The sequence below is a fragment of the Palaemon carinicauda genome, chromosome 31 (assembly GCF_036898095.1).
Source record: "Palaemon carinicauda isolate YSFRI2023 chromosome 31, ASM3689809v2, whole genome shotgun sequence".
NCBI classification, from domain to species: Eukaryota; Metazoa; Arthropoda; class Malacostraca; order Decapoda; family Palaemonidae; genus Palaemon; species Palaemon carinicauda.
Window position 1 is genome coordinate 50519146 of NC_090755.1, and position 14935 is coordinate 50534080.

Sequence of the window (14935 nt, forward strand, 5' to 3'; positions counted from 1 at the left end):
GTGGGGACAATGTTATTTTAACTTGACTAGCTCTTTTTCTCGCCTACTTTCTATATTTGTTTAATATGTGATCTTTGCAGGTGGTAATATAATAATCTAAAAACTTATTAAATGATGATGATTATACTGACTATATGGATGTATGTGCAAATTATGAATTATAGTCTCAATTGTATATTTTCTAAATTTTCTTATGATTTTTTAACCAATAGATAGCTAATCTGATCTTTATATCTAGATTATTTCTATGCCGAGGCCGTTGGTCCACCTGTGGATGCAGCACCAGTTCCTGCACCAGGGGAGGCTGGCGATAGTGACGGTAGCCAAGACCAGATAAATACTGATGGCACAGATGAAGGAAGTAATCGAGATGTCTCTCGGGACTACTTCCCTGAAACCTGGTTGTGGCAAATGGTGGTTATGGGGTTAGTTATGGAGAAGAAGATTAAAAATGTTAAGAGTAAACACTTGACGATTGTTCAGTCTTCTTAAGCCTGGACATGCATTGCTGCATTTGCTCAAAAGACAAAATCTTTTGGCTAAAAGGAAAATTGAAATTACCTTATTGTGAAATTATCAGCATTTGTGTATTCTCTATGTCTATCCTAATTATTCCTTTAGTGCCTGGATAGATTATCAATATTTAACGCCTTTCTCTTTTTCTTGTCTATGATAAATAACCCGTCGATATGTTAGCCATTCAATAAACATTCCAATCGTTCTCCCTACCAGTGAGGACGGGCAAAACCAAGAAGACCTCCAGTTACCTGACACCATAACAGAATGGGTGGGAGAAGCGGTGTGCACTCATCCAGAAAAAGGCTTAGGCCTAAGTCCCTATGCAACCATCACCACCTTCACCCCGTTCTTCATGGATCTGACCCTTCCTCCATCTTCCAGACGAGGAGAAAACATCCCAATTTTGGTGTCTGTCTTCAACTATCAGAATGAAACATTGCCTGTAAGATTTAAAATCTTCCCAATCATAACTTAGCTGATAGATAAACTTAGCCTAGTTAATCTTTCAATTCCTACTCATTATATACAGGATTTTATAGATTTTCAGTCTTTTATTAACAGGTAGATAAGTTATCAAAGTAACAAGTTAGTCAGTCTTGATTCAGAAGGAAGAAGGAGGCCTTGAAGGGAGGATCACCCATAGTCGGCAGTTACCAGACAGATGTTTCCAGAGTAAATGTAAATCTAATTTGATCAGAGTTCAGGAATATCTTCTGATAAATTCTTATGGGTACAATGTGATGAATAATATTTGTTTCACATTTGGGAACGCTGTATTTCCATAATTGATTTTTTTTTTCTCTTTGTAGGTAACAATCACTCTTGTAGAAAGCAGTAACTACACATCTACTACTACATCGGCTGAACTCTGTGTGAGCTCGAATGACAAAGGGGTGGCTGAGTTTATTGTAACACCTTTAGTAGTTGGAGATGTTAATCTTACATTCACTGCTGCTGTTAATAAACTCAATACTCAATGCAGCAGTACCACGACCCTAGAGAAAAGGTGAGGTTTTTAATCATGCTTCATGAAATGATATTGCTTAAACAGAACCTTGGAAAAAATTATTGTAAAACTTTTAAATATGAGTGTTCCCACCTGTATATACTTGCAACTGGTTCAGGCATAGGAATTTTTTGTTTTAATTTATACATCACATCACATACACCAAGGCACTACCCCCAATTTTTGGGGATAGCCGACATCAACAAATGAAACAAAACAAAAAAGGGGACCTCTACTCTCTACGTTCCTCCAGCCTAACAAGGGACTCAACCGAGTTCAGCTCGTACTGCTAGGGTGCCACAGCCCAACCTCCCATATTATCCACCACAGATGAAGCTTCATAATGCTGAATCCCCTACTGCTGCTACCTCCGCGGTCATCTAAGGCATCGGAGGCAGCAGCAGGGCCTACCGGAACTGCGTCACAATTGCTCACCATTCATTCCTATTTCTAGCACGCTCTCTTTCATCTCTCACATCTATCCTCCTATCACCCAGAGCTTTCTTCACTCCATCCATCCACCCAAACCTTGGCCTTCCTCTTGTACTTCTCCCATCAACTCTTGCATTCATCACCTACTTTAGCAGACAGCCATTTTCCCTTCTCTCAACATGGCCACACCACCTCAACACATTCATATCCACTCTAGCCGCTAACTCATTTCTTACACCCGTTCTCACTCTCACCACTTCGTTCCTAACCCTATCTACTCGAGATACACCAGCCATACTCCTTAGACACTTCATCTCAAAGACGTTCAATTTCTGTCTCTCCGTCACTTTCATTCCCCACAACTCCGATCCATACATCACAGTTGGTACAATCACTTTCTCATATAGAACTCTTTTTACATTCATGCCCAACCCTCTATTTTTTACTACTCCCTTAACTGCCCCCAACACTTTGCAACCTTCATTCACTCTCTGACATATATCTGCTTCTACTCCACCATTTGCTGCAACAGCAGACCCCAAGTACTTAAACTGATCCACTTCCTCAAGTAACTCTCCATTCAACATGACATTCAACCTTGCACCACCTTCCCTTCTCGTACATCTCATAACCTTACTCTTACTTCACCTCTCTCCCCACTTCATCAACATACAAGTTAAACAACCACGGTGACATCACACATCCCTGTCTCAGCCCCACTCTCACCGGAAACCAATCACTCACTTGATTTCCTATCCTAACACATGCTTTACTACCTTTGTAGAAACTTTTCACTGCTTGTAACAACTATCCACCAACTCCATATAACCTCATCACATTCCACATTCCTTCCCTATCAACTCTATCATACGCTTTCTCCAGATCCATAAACACAACATACACCTCCTTACCTTTTGCTAAATATTTCTCGCATATCTGCCTTACTGTAAAAATATGATTCATACAACCCCTACCTCTTCTAAAACCACCCTGTATTTCTAAGATTGCATTCTCTGTTTTATCCTTGATCCTATTAATCATTACTCTACCATACACTTTTCCAACTACGCTTAACAAACTAATACCTCTTGAATTACAACACTCATGCACATTTCCCTTACCCTTATGTAGTGGTACAGTACATGCACAAACCCAATCTACTGGTACCATTGACAGCAAGAAACACATATTAAACAATCTCACCAACTATTCAAGTACATTCACACCCCCTTCCTTCAACATCTCAGCTCTCACACTATCCATACCAGACGCTTTTCCTAATCTCGTTTCATCTAGTGCTCTCCTCACTTCATCTATTGTAATCTCTCTCTCATTCTCATCTCCCTTCACTGGCACCTCAACACCTGCAACAGCAATTATATCTGCCTCTCTATTATCCTCAACATTCAATAAACTTTCAAAATATTCTGCCCATCTTTTCCTTGCCTCCTCTCCTTTTAACAACCTCCCATTTCCATCTTTCACTGTCTCTTCAATTCTTGAGCCAGCCTTCTTTACTCTCTTCAGTTCTTTACAAAACTTCTTCTTATTCTCTTCATATGAATGATCCAATACCTGACCCCACCTCAGGTCAGCTGCCCTCTTTGCCTCACGTACCTTGCGCTTTACATCCACATTTTTCTCTTTATATTTTTCATACTTCTCTACACTATTACTCTGCAGCCATTCTTCAAAAGCCCTCTTTTTCTCTTCCACTTTTACCTTCACTCCTTCATTCCACCATTCACTGCCCTTCCTCATGCTGCCTCCAACAACCTTCTCGCCACACACATCACTTGCAATCCCAACAAAATTTTCTTTTACTAACTTCCACTCCTCCTCTAAATTGCCAGTTTCTCTTACTTTCACTTCGTCATATGTCATTTTCAACCTTTCCTGATATTTACTTTTTACCCCCGGTTTTATTAGCTCTTCAACCCTCACTAGCTCCCTTTTACATTCACCTACTCTATTCCCCCACTCTTTTGCTACAATTAATTTTCCTTCCACCAAAAAATGATCAGACATGCCGTTAGCCATACCCCTAAACACGTGCACGTCTTTCAAACTTCCAAATATTCTTTTAGTTATCAACACATAATCCATTAATGCCCTTTCTACTACTCTTCCATTTGCCACTCTTACCCATGTATACTTATTTTTATCTTTCTTTTTGAAAATGCTATTACTTATCACCATCTCTTGCTCAACACACATATCAACCAGTCTCTCACCACTCTCATTTTCACCTGGTACGCCATACTTCCCAATGACACATACCTCTCCAGCGCCCACTCTAGCATTTAAATCACCCATGACAACTACATAATTCCTTCTACCCAGTCCTTCTACACACCTAGTTAATTCATTCCAGAACTCATTCCGCTCTTTTTCACTTTTCTCACTACATGGCCCATACGCACTGACAAACGCCCAACATTCCCTACCCAACCTAACCCTTACCCACATTAACCTAGATGATATCTCCTTCCATTCCACTACGTTACTTGTCATCCATTCACTCAGCAATAAAGCCACACCCTCTCTCGCTCTTCCCCTTTCAATTCCAGACACTCTACCAGACATTTCACCAAACATCACTTCACCCTTTCCTTTTAACTTCGTCTCACACAAGGCCAATACATCAATCCTTCTATTCCTAAACATACTTCCCATTTCACATCCTTTACTCTCTATCGTACTACATCCACGCACATTCAAATACCCCAAAACTAGAGTGCGGGGAGCAGTCACTCTCCCCCCAGCTCCATCTCTTTGTTGCTGTCTCACAGGATGTAGATACAGGAGAGGGGTTCCCAGACCCCTCGTCCCGTCCCTTTTAGTCGCCTCTTACGACACGCAGGGATAACGTTGGCGCTAATCTAATTTTTATATGCCCCCGCGGCCACAGGGAGCATATTTATGAGAGGCTATATATGGTACAAAGCCTAGACAGGTAAATATATGCATCAACCGTTCAAACATTTTCATGATATTTTTAAAAATTAGATATAGAACTGATTATAACCTTCTTTTGATATTTCAGTGATACTATCATCAAGCCTTTACGGGTGAAATTTGAAGGAGTGATCGAAGAAAAAGTCGTCAGTGATTACTTCTGTTTAGGTGAGCGTATTTACCTTTTATCAAATGCAAAATGTCCTTTGATGATCCTCTATAGCTTAAGACCAACTCTTTATTCATACCCCTCGATTTTTCTTTCTTTATTCAGTTCTACGAGCAATATGTAGGACAGGATTAAAAATAATTAGATAGGAGAAATATGTAGGAAATTAATAAAGTCAAAACAATCTTCAAATAAATAGATCAAAACACTATACAGCATCTAAATTATATAAACTATGGCAAAGGAACAAGATTCAATAGATAAGTCTTTTTAGACTCTTTTAGACATATTAGGCCTACATGCATCCTCTGAAGAATTGTATTTTTGCAGGGAGGGTGATTGTATGGAAGAGATATTAAAGATGAACAAACACACATGTAGAGGATATATGTTTACATAAATATCTTTAATATAATGAAAAATAACGTTCTTTCATATTTCAACTTAACAGTGGATGGCCAGCTTCAAGGTGTTCTAGAACCTTGGTTCATTAGCACTCCGGAAGGAATCATACCAGATTCAGAAAGGATTTTTGTCAGTGCTACGAAGGACATTATGGGACCAACCCTCGAAGTAAGCTAAATTCATATACAAAGAAACTGTCTTAGTAGTTAGAACATAGTTGTGATAATACTAATAAAAAAAAAATTCTCATTAACAGAAGCCGTTCGCTAATGAGGAGATTAAATGTACAAATAGTAGTACTCTGAATCCCCTATTAGTATTTCTAACATTTTTATAAAACAGCTTATATTGCCATTATTTATTGCCATAATTAGTATATTTAGTAAGTATTCAATCTGTATTAAAAGAGTCATAAGAGCAAAGCATCAATTATTGAAATGTATATATAGGTACATCAATTCTTAGTAGCTATTAATTCTGAAACCGAAGGATGTAAAGTCATCTAATCATCTAAAGGCTGTACACATAGCTAGATCTAATTCCAGTCTTTGTATATCCTTTCTAGAGTGAATATCAAACGCCTCAGTGTGAATCTTTGTTGATTATAAGGGAACATTTATTTGGTCCAGCTGTCCTTTGGAAGAAGACATACTGTGTGCACAGAAAATTTCCTATATTTAATCAGTAATGATAATACAGAGGATGATAAACGTTCTTTGTTCTCAGAAAATAATCTGGCGATATAATAAAATTTTTCTCTTTTTCAGAACTTGGGAAACTTGATCCAGATGCCATACGGATGTGGGGAACAAAATATGTTGACCTTTACTCCAAATATTTATGTTCTTCAGTATTTGGAGGCCATTGGACAGTCAACTCCAACAGCAGAACAAAACGCAAAGACTTACATGGAAGCAGGTGGAGCACATTGAAGTTTTTTATTCATCTTCATTGTTAAAAAATTGGGCAGACTTCTAAGTAATATCTCCAGTAAAGAAGAGAGGCGGAATTTTATAGAGGAATAAAGGAAGAAAGAATTACCTTAAGGCATTAAAAAGAAAGGCTTGTACTGTTAAAAGGAACTTGTGGGAGAATTAATTCATAGGTGAGGGTAGAAGATTATTCATAAATTGAACGGTCCTGGGAATCAATCAAATTCCGGAATAAAATAAGAATAAATTTCAGCTACCCATCGGTAGTGCACCAGAACTTGTGAAAACGCAGAGCCACTACCTAGCAATTAAACAGAAGCAATTAGAAAAGTAGGAACTTTATTCCGACTTCCTTTATGACCTATATGAACTCGGTTAATAGCATCCTTGACTTTCACTCCCGGGTCTTGGGTTTAACTCTCCTTTGAGATAGAAATTTATAGAATTAATGATTTCAGGATACCAGCGCGAATTGACATACAGAAGAGATGATGGGTCATACAGTGCCTTTGGTAGGCAGGATGCTGAAGGATCAACTCTGTTAACAGCCTTTGTCCTTCGATCCTTCGCTCAAGCTGCTCAATTCATAACAGTAAGTTATCTTGATTCCTCGCAAGGTCTCACAATAATGAATTTATTGCAAACTAAGGAGATTACTGACCGTCATTATTCTTATTTCAGATTGATGAAGACGAACTCAAACTGAGCACTTCTTGGCTACTGGGTCTCCAAGACAAGGACGGATGCTTTGCTCTGAAAGGAACAGTCCACCACAAGGATCTCCTGGTAATTACCTCCGTTAACAAAGTTGGAAAGAGGTTATATTTTATTACCTCCGCCAACAATGTTGGAAGGAGATTATGTTTTATCCCCTTTTTGTGTGTTTGTGTGTATGTTTGTGTAATGTGTTTGTTTGTTTGTGAAGAGATTCCTGGCCAGAATTTTCATTGTAGAGTAATTAATCTTGCATGGATTGATTATTATGTAAAAAGCTGGAAATTATTTAAATTTGGAAGATCACGGATAAGCAAAGTATTCAATTCACGTAATCAGCTATAAGTTTGGACATCATTGTCACAGAGGCTTCAAACTTGGTTAATTTTTGAGAGTATGAAAATTCATGCCAATGAATACATGTTAAGCTCAAAGGGCAAATTCGAGTCCGAGGTCAAGGTCAAGCTAAAGGTCAAATTCAGGTCATCACCCATACGGCCGCAATTTTGATCGTAAAGTAATGAAACTTGCAGGGACTGTTATGTAAAAAGCTGAAACTGATTAAATTTTGAAAGGTCAAAGATCAAGGTCACGGCCGAGAAAATTGTATTACGTAATCTGGCATAAGTTTGGACATCCTTGTAACAGAGATTTCCCACTTCGTTCATATTTGAGTGTATGAAAATCCACCCCAACTAGAAAAAGGCTTCCGTGGTGGAGATCTGCTTTCTACTGAGTGCCCCTCTAGTTTGGTATGTTACCAATTTTCAGGTTACAATGATATTCCGATTAAGGGAAAACATTGATTCTAGTTTTTTCTCCGCGACTTTATATTTTTTTTTCTTATAAAATTTTGTATGAAAAAGATGTTCATAAATTGCAGGAAGTTTGGGAACAAAATATACAATATAAATCTTAGTTGACCGGGAAGAAAACCGATGTTTACTTCGGTATTTTGCACGTACTAAATAAGCTTTTCACGAAACATGACTTCACAAACATATTATGCTCAAAATGATGATATCTCGTGTCTTTTGAACTCACTTACACATACTGTACACACATTACACGCACACACATACATATAAACACTCACTCACTCACACAATATGTATATATATATATATATATATATATATATATATATATATATATATATATATATATATATATATATATATATATATATATATATATACATACATATATATATATATATATATATATATATATATATATATATATATATATATATATATATATATATATATATATATATATATATATATATATATACATATACATATATATATATATATATATATATATATATATATATATATATATATATATATATATATATATATATATATATATGTATATATATATATATATATATGTATATATATATGTATATTTATATCTATCTATCTATCTATCTATCTATCTATCTATATATATATATATATATATATATATATATATATATATATATATATATATATATATATATATATATATATATATACATATATATATGTATATGATAAATATATGTGTGTATACATGCACACACACACACACACACACACATATATATATATATATATATATATATATATATATATATATATATATATATATATATATATATATATATATATATATATATGTGTGTGTGTGTGTGTGTGTGTGTGTGTGTGTGTGTGTGTGTACGAGAAGTAAATGTAATTGATGACGGTAGGATGAGGTGTGGTGAGTTATCATAGAATTGGGGAAGCAATAAGATTGGCAGAATATGTGTAAAAGATTGTCGAAGGTTTTAAAGTGTCTGTTGTACAATTAATAAGTCAACATTCTTGTTAAGTCGAAATGGGGGATTTTTTGCAATTGCATATAAAATGGTGAAGCTCGTGTCTTCTGGTGAAGGAAGAATTGATACACAAGAGGACAGAAATTGAACGGAATATCTTAGCTGGTTCAGTCTAGTGGAGAAAATGGGTGACAGAATTTAGGATAGGATGGGCTATAAAGGATTGGATTGATGATGTGAAAAACATTTTGAAGAGGAAAGAGCTTAATACCAAGTGACTGCAAGAGAACATTGAAATTTCGTGTTTGTTTGTAGATTCAGTATGCTTCTAATGAGATAATTGTATAGATGTATGAAGCAACTAAGGCTGTAGAAGCATTCCCAACTAGGGAGTTCATTCCCAATTCGGCAGTTCACTATTATTCTGTTTCCTGTTGGAACTGTGTCATGGTTAGTTGTCAATCTTTGCTGCTCTTGAAATACACTAACGACTCCTCATATCAAATCCTAGTAAATATGTGTTTTTATTTTATTTCATTTTACTTATTTTTTTTTTTTTTTTTTTTAATTTTTCTTTTTATTTTTGCAGGGAGGAGTAGACGGCAAATCTCTGATACCTCTGACAGCTTACGTCTTGATATCAATGTTGGAATCTGGAAGGGTAAATGACACATCTCCAGTCACCAACGCCATCAGTTGCATCACCTCATCTCCTAAAACTGACCCCTATGCGAACTCCCTCATTGGTTACGCCCTGGCACTTGCCTCTGACACCAGGGCAAAGAACCTCGTCGATACAACGTACAGTACTTTAACTACTAATCCAGATGCTTTAAACCAACCGACTCTTGTGGAAACTGCTGGATATACTCTCTTAGCTATGATGAAGGTCAACCAGAACGCATATGTGGCAGAGGCTTCAAAGATGGCAAAGTTGATTTCAAGTAACAGGAATGGACAAGGAGGATTCGTGTCGACACAGGTAGTTGATGGATTATGAAAAATTGTTAGGGAAAATTCTGCGTCTGTTTGTGGCTATGAATATCCATTTTTATTTAAACCAACTGTGTTTGGCATTATCTCACTTCTTACGTTTTATCACACACAATCAATTCTGAAGTATTATAGATTCCAAGTCAAATGGCTTTTTTTGTATTGTTTTGCATAAATGTGTCTATATTTTAACTAATAGTGATAATATTAATATCAATGAAAAGATAGAGGTGACACTTTTTCCACCCTTTTTTTATGAAATATTATTGCTGCATCAGCATATTTTATATTTTTCTGATACTTTCTCAGTTTCTTCTAGCTTTCTGTTAAAAACTATTAAATTCTACCAGTATGTATTTGTCATTTCTGGAAGAAGGGCAAAGTGCAGAAAAGGAACCCAATGGAAGCTTTTGAAATAGGAACAGTTTCATTAAGAAAGACTATTAAAGAAAAATATCACTCTATTCCTCAGGATACTGTCATTGGATTGCAGTCCCTTGCAACGTTCAGTGAGAAATACCCATCGCCGACAGGAACCATGAACCTAGGAGTTTCAGCCGGTAACGAGACACTCACTTTTAATCTGAATGACGCAAATCGTCTTTTAATGAATACCAAGGACGTCACTCAAAATCCCCCCCTCAATGTCAGCCGAACAGCTACGGGTGAAGGTTGTGCTCTAGTCATGGTAGGTATTTAGAGACTTAGAATATTACATGAACATATGAGCTTCTTATTATCGATATAAGTCCTTTGATTTGGAGTAGGTTTCGCAAAGAACAAGACGCCAATTATATCCCCTCTAGTCCTTTTACTGCTTATACAGGTAGGAAATCTTTTTGCAGAAGTGTTCTTCAACAATAACTGATACATACTCCTTGACTTATTCATAGAGTTTAGCAATTGTATGTCGACTCGATCACTTACACTATACCATTCAATTTGATCGCACCTGAACTCTTGCCTTATCATTTAATACTTTTTGTATCCAACAAAGCCGTTATTTTCTCAATCTCCCTTGATTTCTCATATACTGATGACATTAACTTATAATGTCTGATTCTCTCTTTGCGGAAAATATTTCTCAGACATATACCAAAGTGTTTCACCTAATTTCCATACATAACTTACACCTTACCTCCGTAAAAGTAAAATTTATAAGACAATCGCATAATGCCTTACTTTTACTTGCTCTGCCTTGCTTCACCTACCTTTCAATATATTTCTTTCATCCTGTTATCATCAATTGCATATACTTTCATAAACTTGTCTGTATAAATCCCTTTTTATCTTCCACCATCCATACTAGTATTTATTGGCTCACATTCCCTCTGCACCTCTTCCCCTAATATAACTTTTAAATTCTTTCACGATTGTCTGCAGCTTCTCACTATCACCAACTAATAGTGTATTATTCGTAAATATCGACTACTTGAAATTTTATTCAATGTTTTCTTTTCTTTATAATCCAATGGACTTGTAATTAATTTCTCTTTTTTCTCTGACTTCTTTCATTACAAAACCCAACATTATTTGGATTATATTTTTTACAACATACTGCTATTTTACATAACTTAACTCAAGATTGGATACCATCGTCAAAGAAATATCATCAAGTCTGCTTTATATTGATTCTATCAGTTTTTATTCGTTGGTAAAAAAAAAAACATTTACCTTTATAATTAATATTCACTTTCGACTATTCTGCATTAAACACCTTTCTTGCACAATCTCTTACTTATTTAGCCCCGTTCTGTTATTACGTTACCAACTATTCCTTGAGTTATTTGTCTTCATTTGTTATTATTATACCAGCACAATCCCAAATAAAATGATCTGCATTATGGTAAGTTAATCTTACATATATTTACATACATTTTCTCATACATAAAGAACTATTATTTCTCGTATGAGTTTCCAAGTCAAAATCATCTTCTTTGCTAATCCCATTCCATATATCATATACCATCTACGTGTCGTACGTTCCTTGATCATAATGTCATTATTACCATTACTGTAATTATAATAATTATCATAACTATTTCACAGCTTGTTCAGAGGTATAACGTCCCAGAACTGAAAGAAAGCACAGCATTCTCGCTGTCTGTGACCCCGACTAAGCTGAGCTGCACAAGTTACAACATAGAGGTGTGCGCTTCCTACCTTTTACAAGATGGGAGTTCTAATATGGCCGTCATTGAGGTAGACCTCGAAACGGGGTTCTCAGCTGTCCACAACGACTTACAGAGTTTGGTTGACCAAAATAAAATAAAACGTCACGAGGTAATGACAGGGATAAAATTCTTTTCATGTATATCTACTTAATGCAGTGACGTGCCTTAAATGACAGAGATCGTGGCCTATTGAGTAAAATACCCTTGATAAAATACTAAATATTAACTGTTAGATTTAATTTCATATTTGTTGCAAAAATCACTATGCAATTTCTCTAAAAAGTCCCACTTTTATTTTCTACGCTATAATTGATAAACTTACTATAGCAATTTTATGTCAATATTTTAATCAGTTATATCAAATGGTACACATGCTATTTCCGGCCAATAATCAACAGATTAGATTGCTTTGTTAAGACATTCCTCATTTATTACCAACCAACTTGAGACACTGGTCAGGTTTAAGGTTTCAGTTTTTACTGGTCATAGATGTTAAAGCTGCTATTTTTATTTCTAGATCATCCGATACTAATGTTTAACAAGGATGAAAAGTAGGGCTGACTAATAATATGGACAAAAGCAGTAATAAAATGGGAATTGACCTCATAGAAAACGCAAGATTGTTTTTGAAAGTCAGGAAAACAGAAGAAAGAAAAGACTTCGAAAGCCTAAATTTTTCATATTCCAGGAGGACGATGGAGTCATATCTCTGTATCTGGATGCCGTGACGTCATCACAGATCTGTCTAGTCTTCGGGATGACGACAGAAACGAAAGTAAACAATGCTTCACCTGGTACAGTGTCCGTCTATGACTACTACGAGCCGAAGGAAAAAGTTACACAGGTTTGTTTATTCTTAATAATAAATACATATAATTCTATTTGTTCATTAATTTTAAGAAAGCCAATCAAAGTGAAATGTATTTGATAAAGGTATTTTCACAATGAGCTAGGAAAACAGATGTCAAAATGTGTCAAAACGAGATTCTATAAATAGATAAACACTTAAACAGATAAATGAAAATTTTTACTTGTAATGATGTTTATTTTCGTTCATGCTTTCTATTTTTCTTTATTTGTTCGGTTACCTCATTCATCCCCCTACTTATTTATTTAGACTGATCTAGGAAGTCCTATAAACTTCCTTGTTTCTGTTCATTTCTATAGCATAAGCATTCGGAACATTCTTTCAGAAAGTGGGACTGCCCTTCGCATCTCCACTCTTTTTTTTTTTCTAATTTCCTTCTAAAGTTTGTTAAATTGAACCTGGGGTTCTCAGCCAGTAGGGTTCCAAGAGAGTAATGCAAAGATTACTTTTTCTTATTGATTAGTGGTACGAATTGCATTTATATAGCCTATCGCCAGGGCCTGTGAGGCCATTCATGAAAATCTTGCAGTTGCACTATGGCGTTGATGTTGAAGGAATTGAAGAGCCAGATGAAGGAAATAACAGATGTAAAGAAGTAGGATATAAAGAAAGATCAGCCAAGGAACGATGAAAATATGCAACTACCCTTAATCAATACCTGCAGCATTTTGTGTTAGATACACTGGCAGTGCTACACCTTTGCATTATCATAAATCCTGTTACTATAGTGTTGTAAAGACAATCATTATGATCTTAGCCATTTATTATTGTTACAAATTAAGCAGAGAATAATAAATTACTATAAAGTCAGTATTTCAAGTAATATGAATGAATCTTCATATCAATTGTAATATTAAATAAAATGTAAGTATTGCTCGTAGCATTTGGGTACAGATATCTATTATTATTATTATTATTATTATTATTATTATTATTATTATTATTATTATTATTATTATTATTATTATTATTATTAATATTATTATTATTATTAGTGAAGGGAGGGAGATTCACCATGCCAATGCGTCAAACTTGATTCCTACACAGGTTGCCTGGGAATTACTCATTGGCATACGTATGACTCAGGGTCAATGATGTGATATCTCAGACGCTATTTGATGATTGAACCACATCTTAAATTTTCTTTTCAGAAATATGTGTCGGATAGGCAAGGTTGCTGATGGCTTAATTTCAAACACTTAGGAGACTGACGACCTGAATCTGTTTATGGGAAATTATTGTTATTTAATCTCGTTTGCTACAATATTTTAGTATTAAAGTGAGATTTACACTTTTGCATATATACTCTTGGGCACCTTACCTTTTTCTCTTTTGATTCTGATGATGTGTTGAGGCAAATGCTTGAATTTTTGTGCCACATAAGCTTATCAATTTGTAAGTAATACAACTGTCTTTAAAGAATATAAAATTTTGAAGATACAAAGGAAAGATGCCTTAGTCTCATTAAAACTATCGGGGAAAACTAGATAGTCATTCAATTTATAGTTTAAAGGAACATGAAATTGATAAACTTACTGTAACAGCTTTGTTTTCTTTATGAAATATTTATTTTACTGAATCTACATTTCACGTAATGTGTTATTATTCGCGGGAAAAGAAAAAATTATTTTATTTTGATATGTAATGCATATTACACAACATGAAAACTTGCAATCACAATTTGTTTGACTTTCCTACAAAAGATTTTCCAGATTGTAAAAGGCTTCGTCTCGCCAATCATGATTGATAATAAAGGATTTATCTTCTACATATTAAATTCTCTGAACCACCAAAAATATGGGCTATTAACGAGTCAATCTATTTTGTACATAGAATAATATAAATACTTGAAAAGATTAAATTCCTTTCAAACTTAGTCTTTTTCCTCTCTTGTTCTAAGGGAAGACTCCTGTAGTACACAGCTAGTTGATATTGTATAACATGAGTAAGAG

The 14935-nt window shown here is 35.2% G+C and overlaps 1 protein-coding gene across 1 annotated transcript in view; it reads left to right on the forward strand.

Annotated features, from left to right (window-relative positions):
• The window catches only part of LOC137624404 (alpha-2-macroglobulin-like protein 1), an 80600-nt gene extending 65968 nt beyond the window's left edge, over positions 1 to 14632 (forward strand). The window contains exons 17-29 of the mRNA XM_068355145.1: positions 239 to 425; positions 733 to 961; positions 1329 to 1525; positions 5004 to 5083; positions 5536 to 5657; positions 6257 to 6407; positions 6880 to 7013; positions 7103 to 7207; positions 9538 to 9930; positions 10414 to 10629; positions 11991 to 12224; positions 12804 to 12959; positions 14135 to 14632. Coding sequence (XP_068211246.1) covers positions 239 to 425; positions 733 to 961; positions 1329 to 1525; positions 5004 to 5083; positions 5536 to 5657; positions 6257 to 6407; positions 6880 to 7013; positions 7103 to 7207; positions 9538 to 9930; positions 10414 to 10629; positions 11991 to 12224; positions 12804 to 12959; positions 14135 to 14164 — 2234 coding nt within the window. The 3' untranslated portion in view covers positions 14165 to 14632. The remainder of the gene's footprint in view (positions 1 to 238; positions 426 to 732; positions 962 to 1328; positions 1526 to 5003; positions 5084 to 5535; positions 5658 to 6256; positions 6408 to 6879; positions 7014 to 7102; positions 7208 to 9537; positions 9931 to 10413; positions 10630 to 11990; positions 12225 to 12803; positions 12960 to 14134) is intronic.
• Positions 14633 to 14935: the final 303 nt, after the last annotated feature.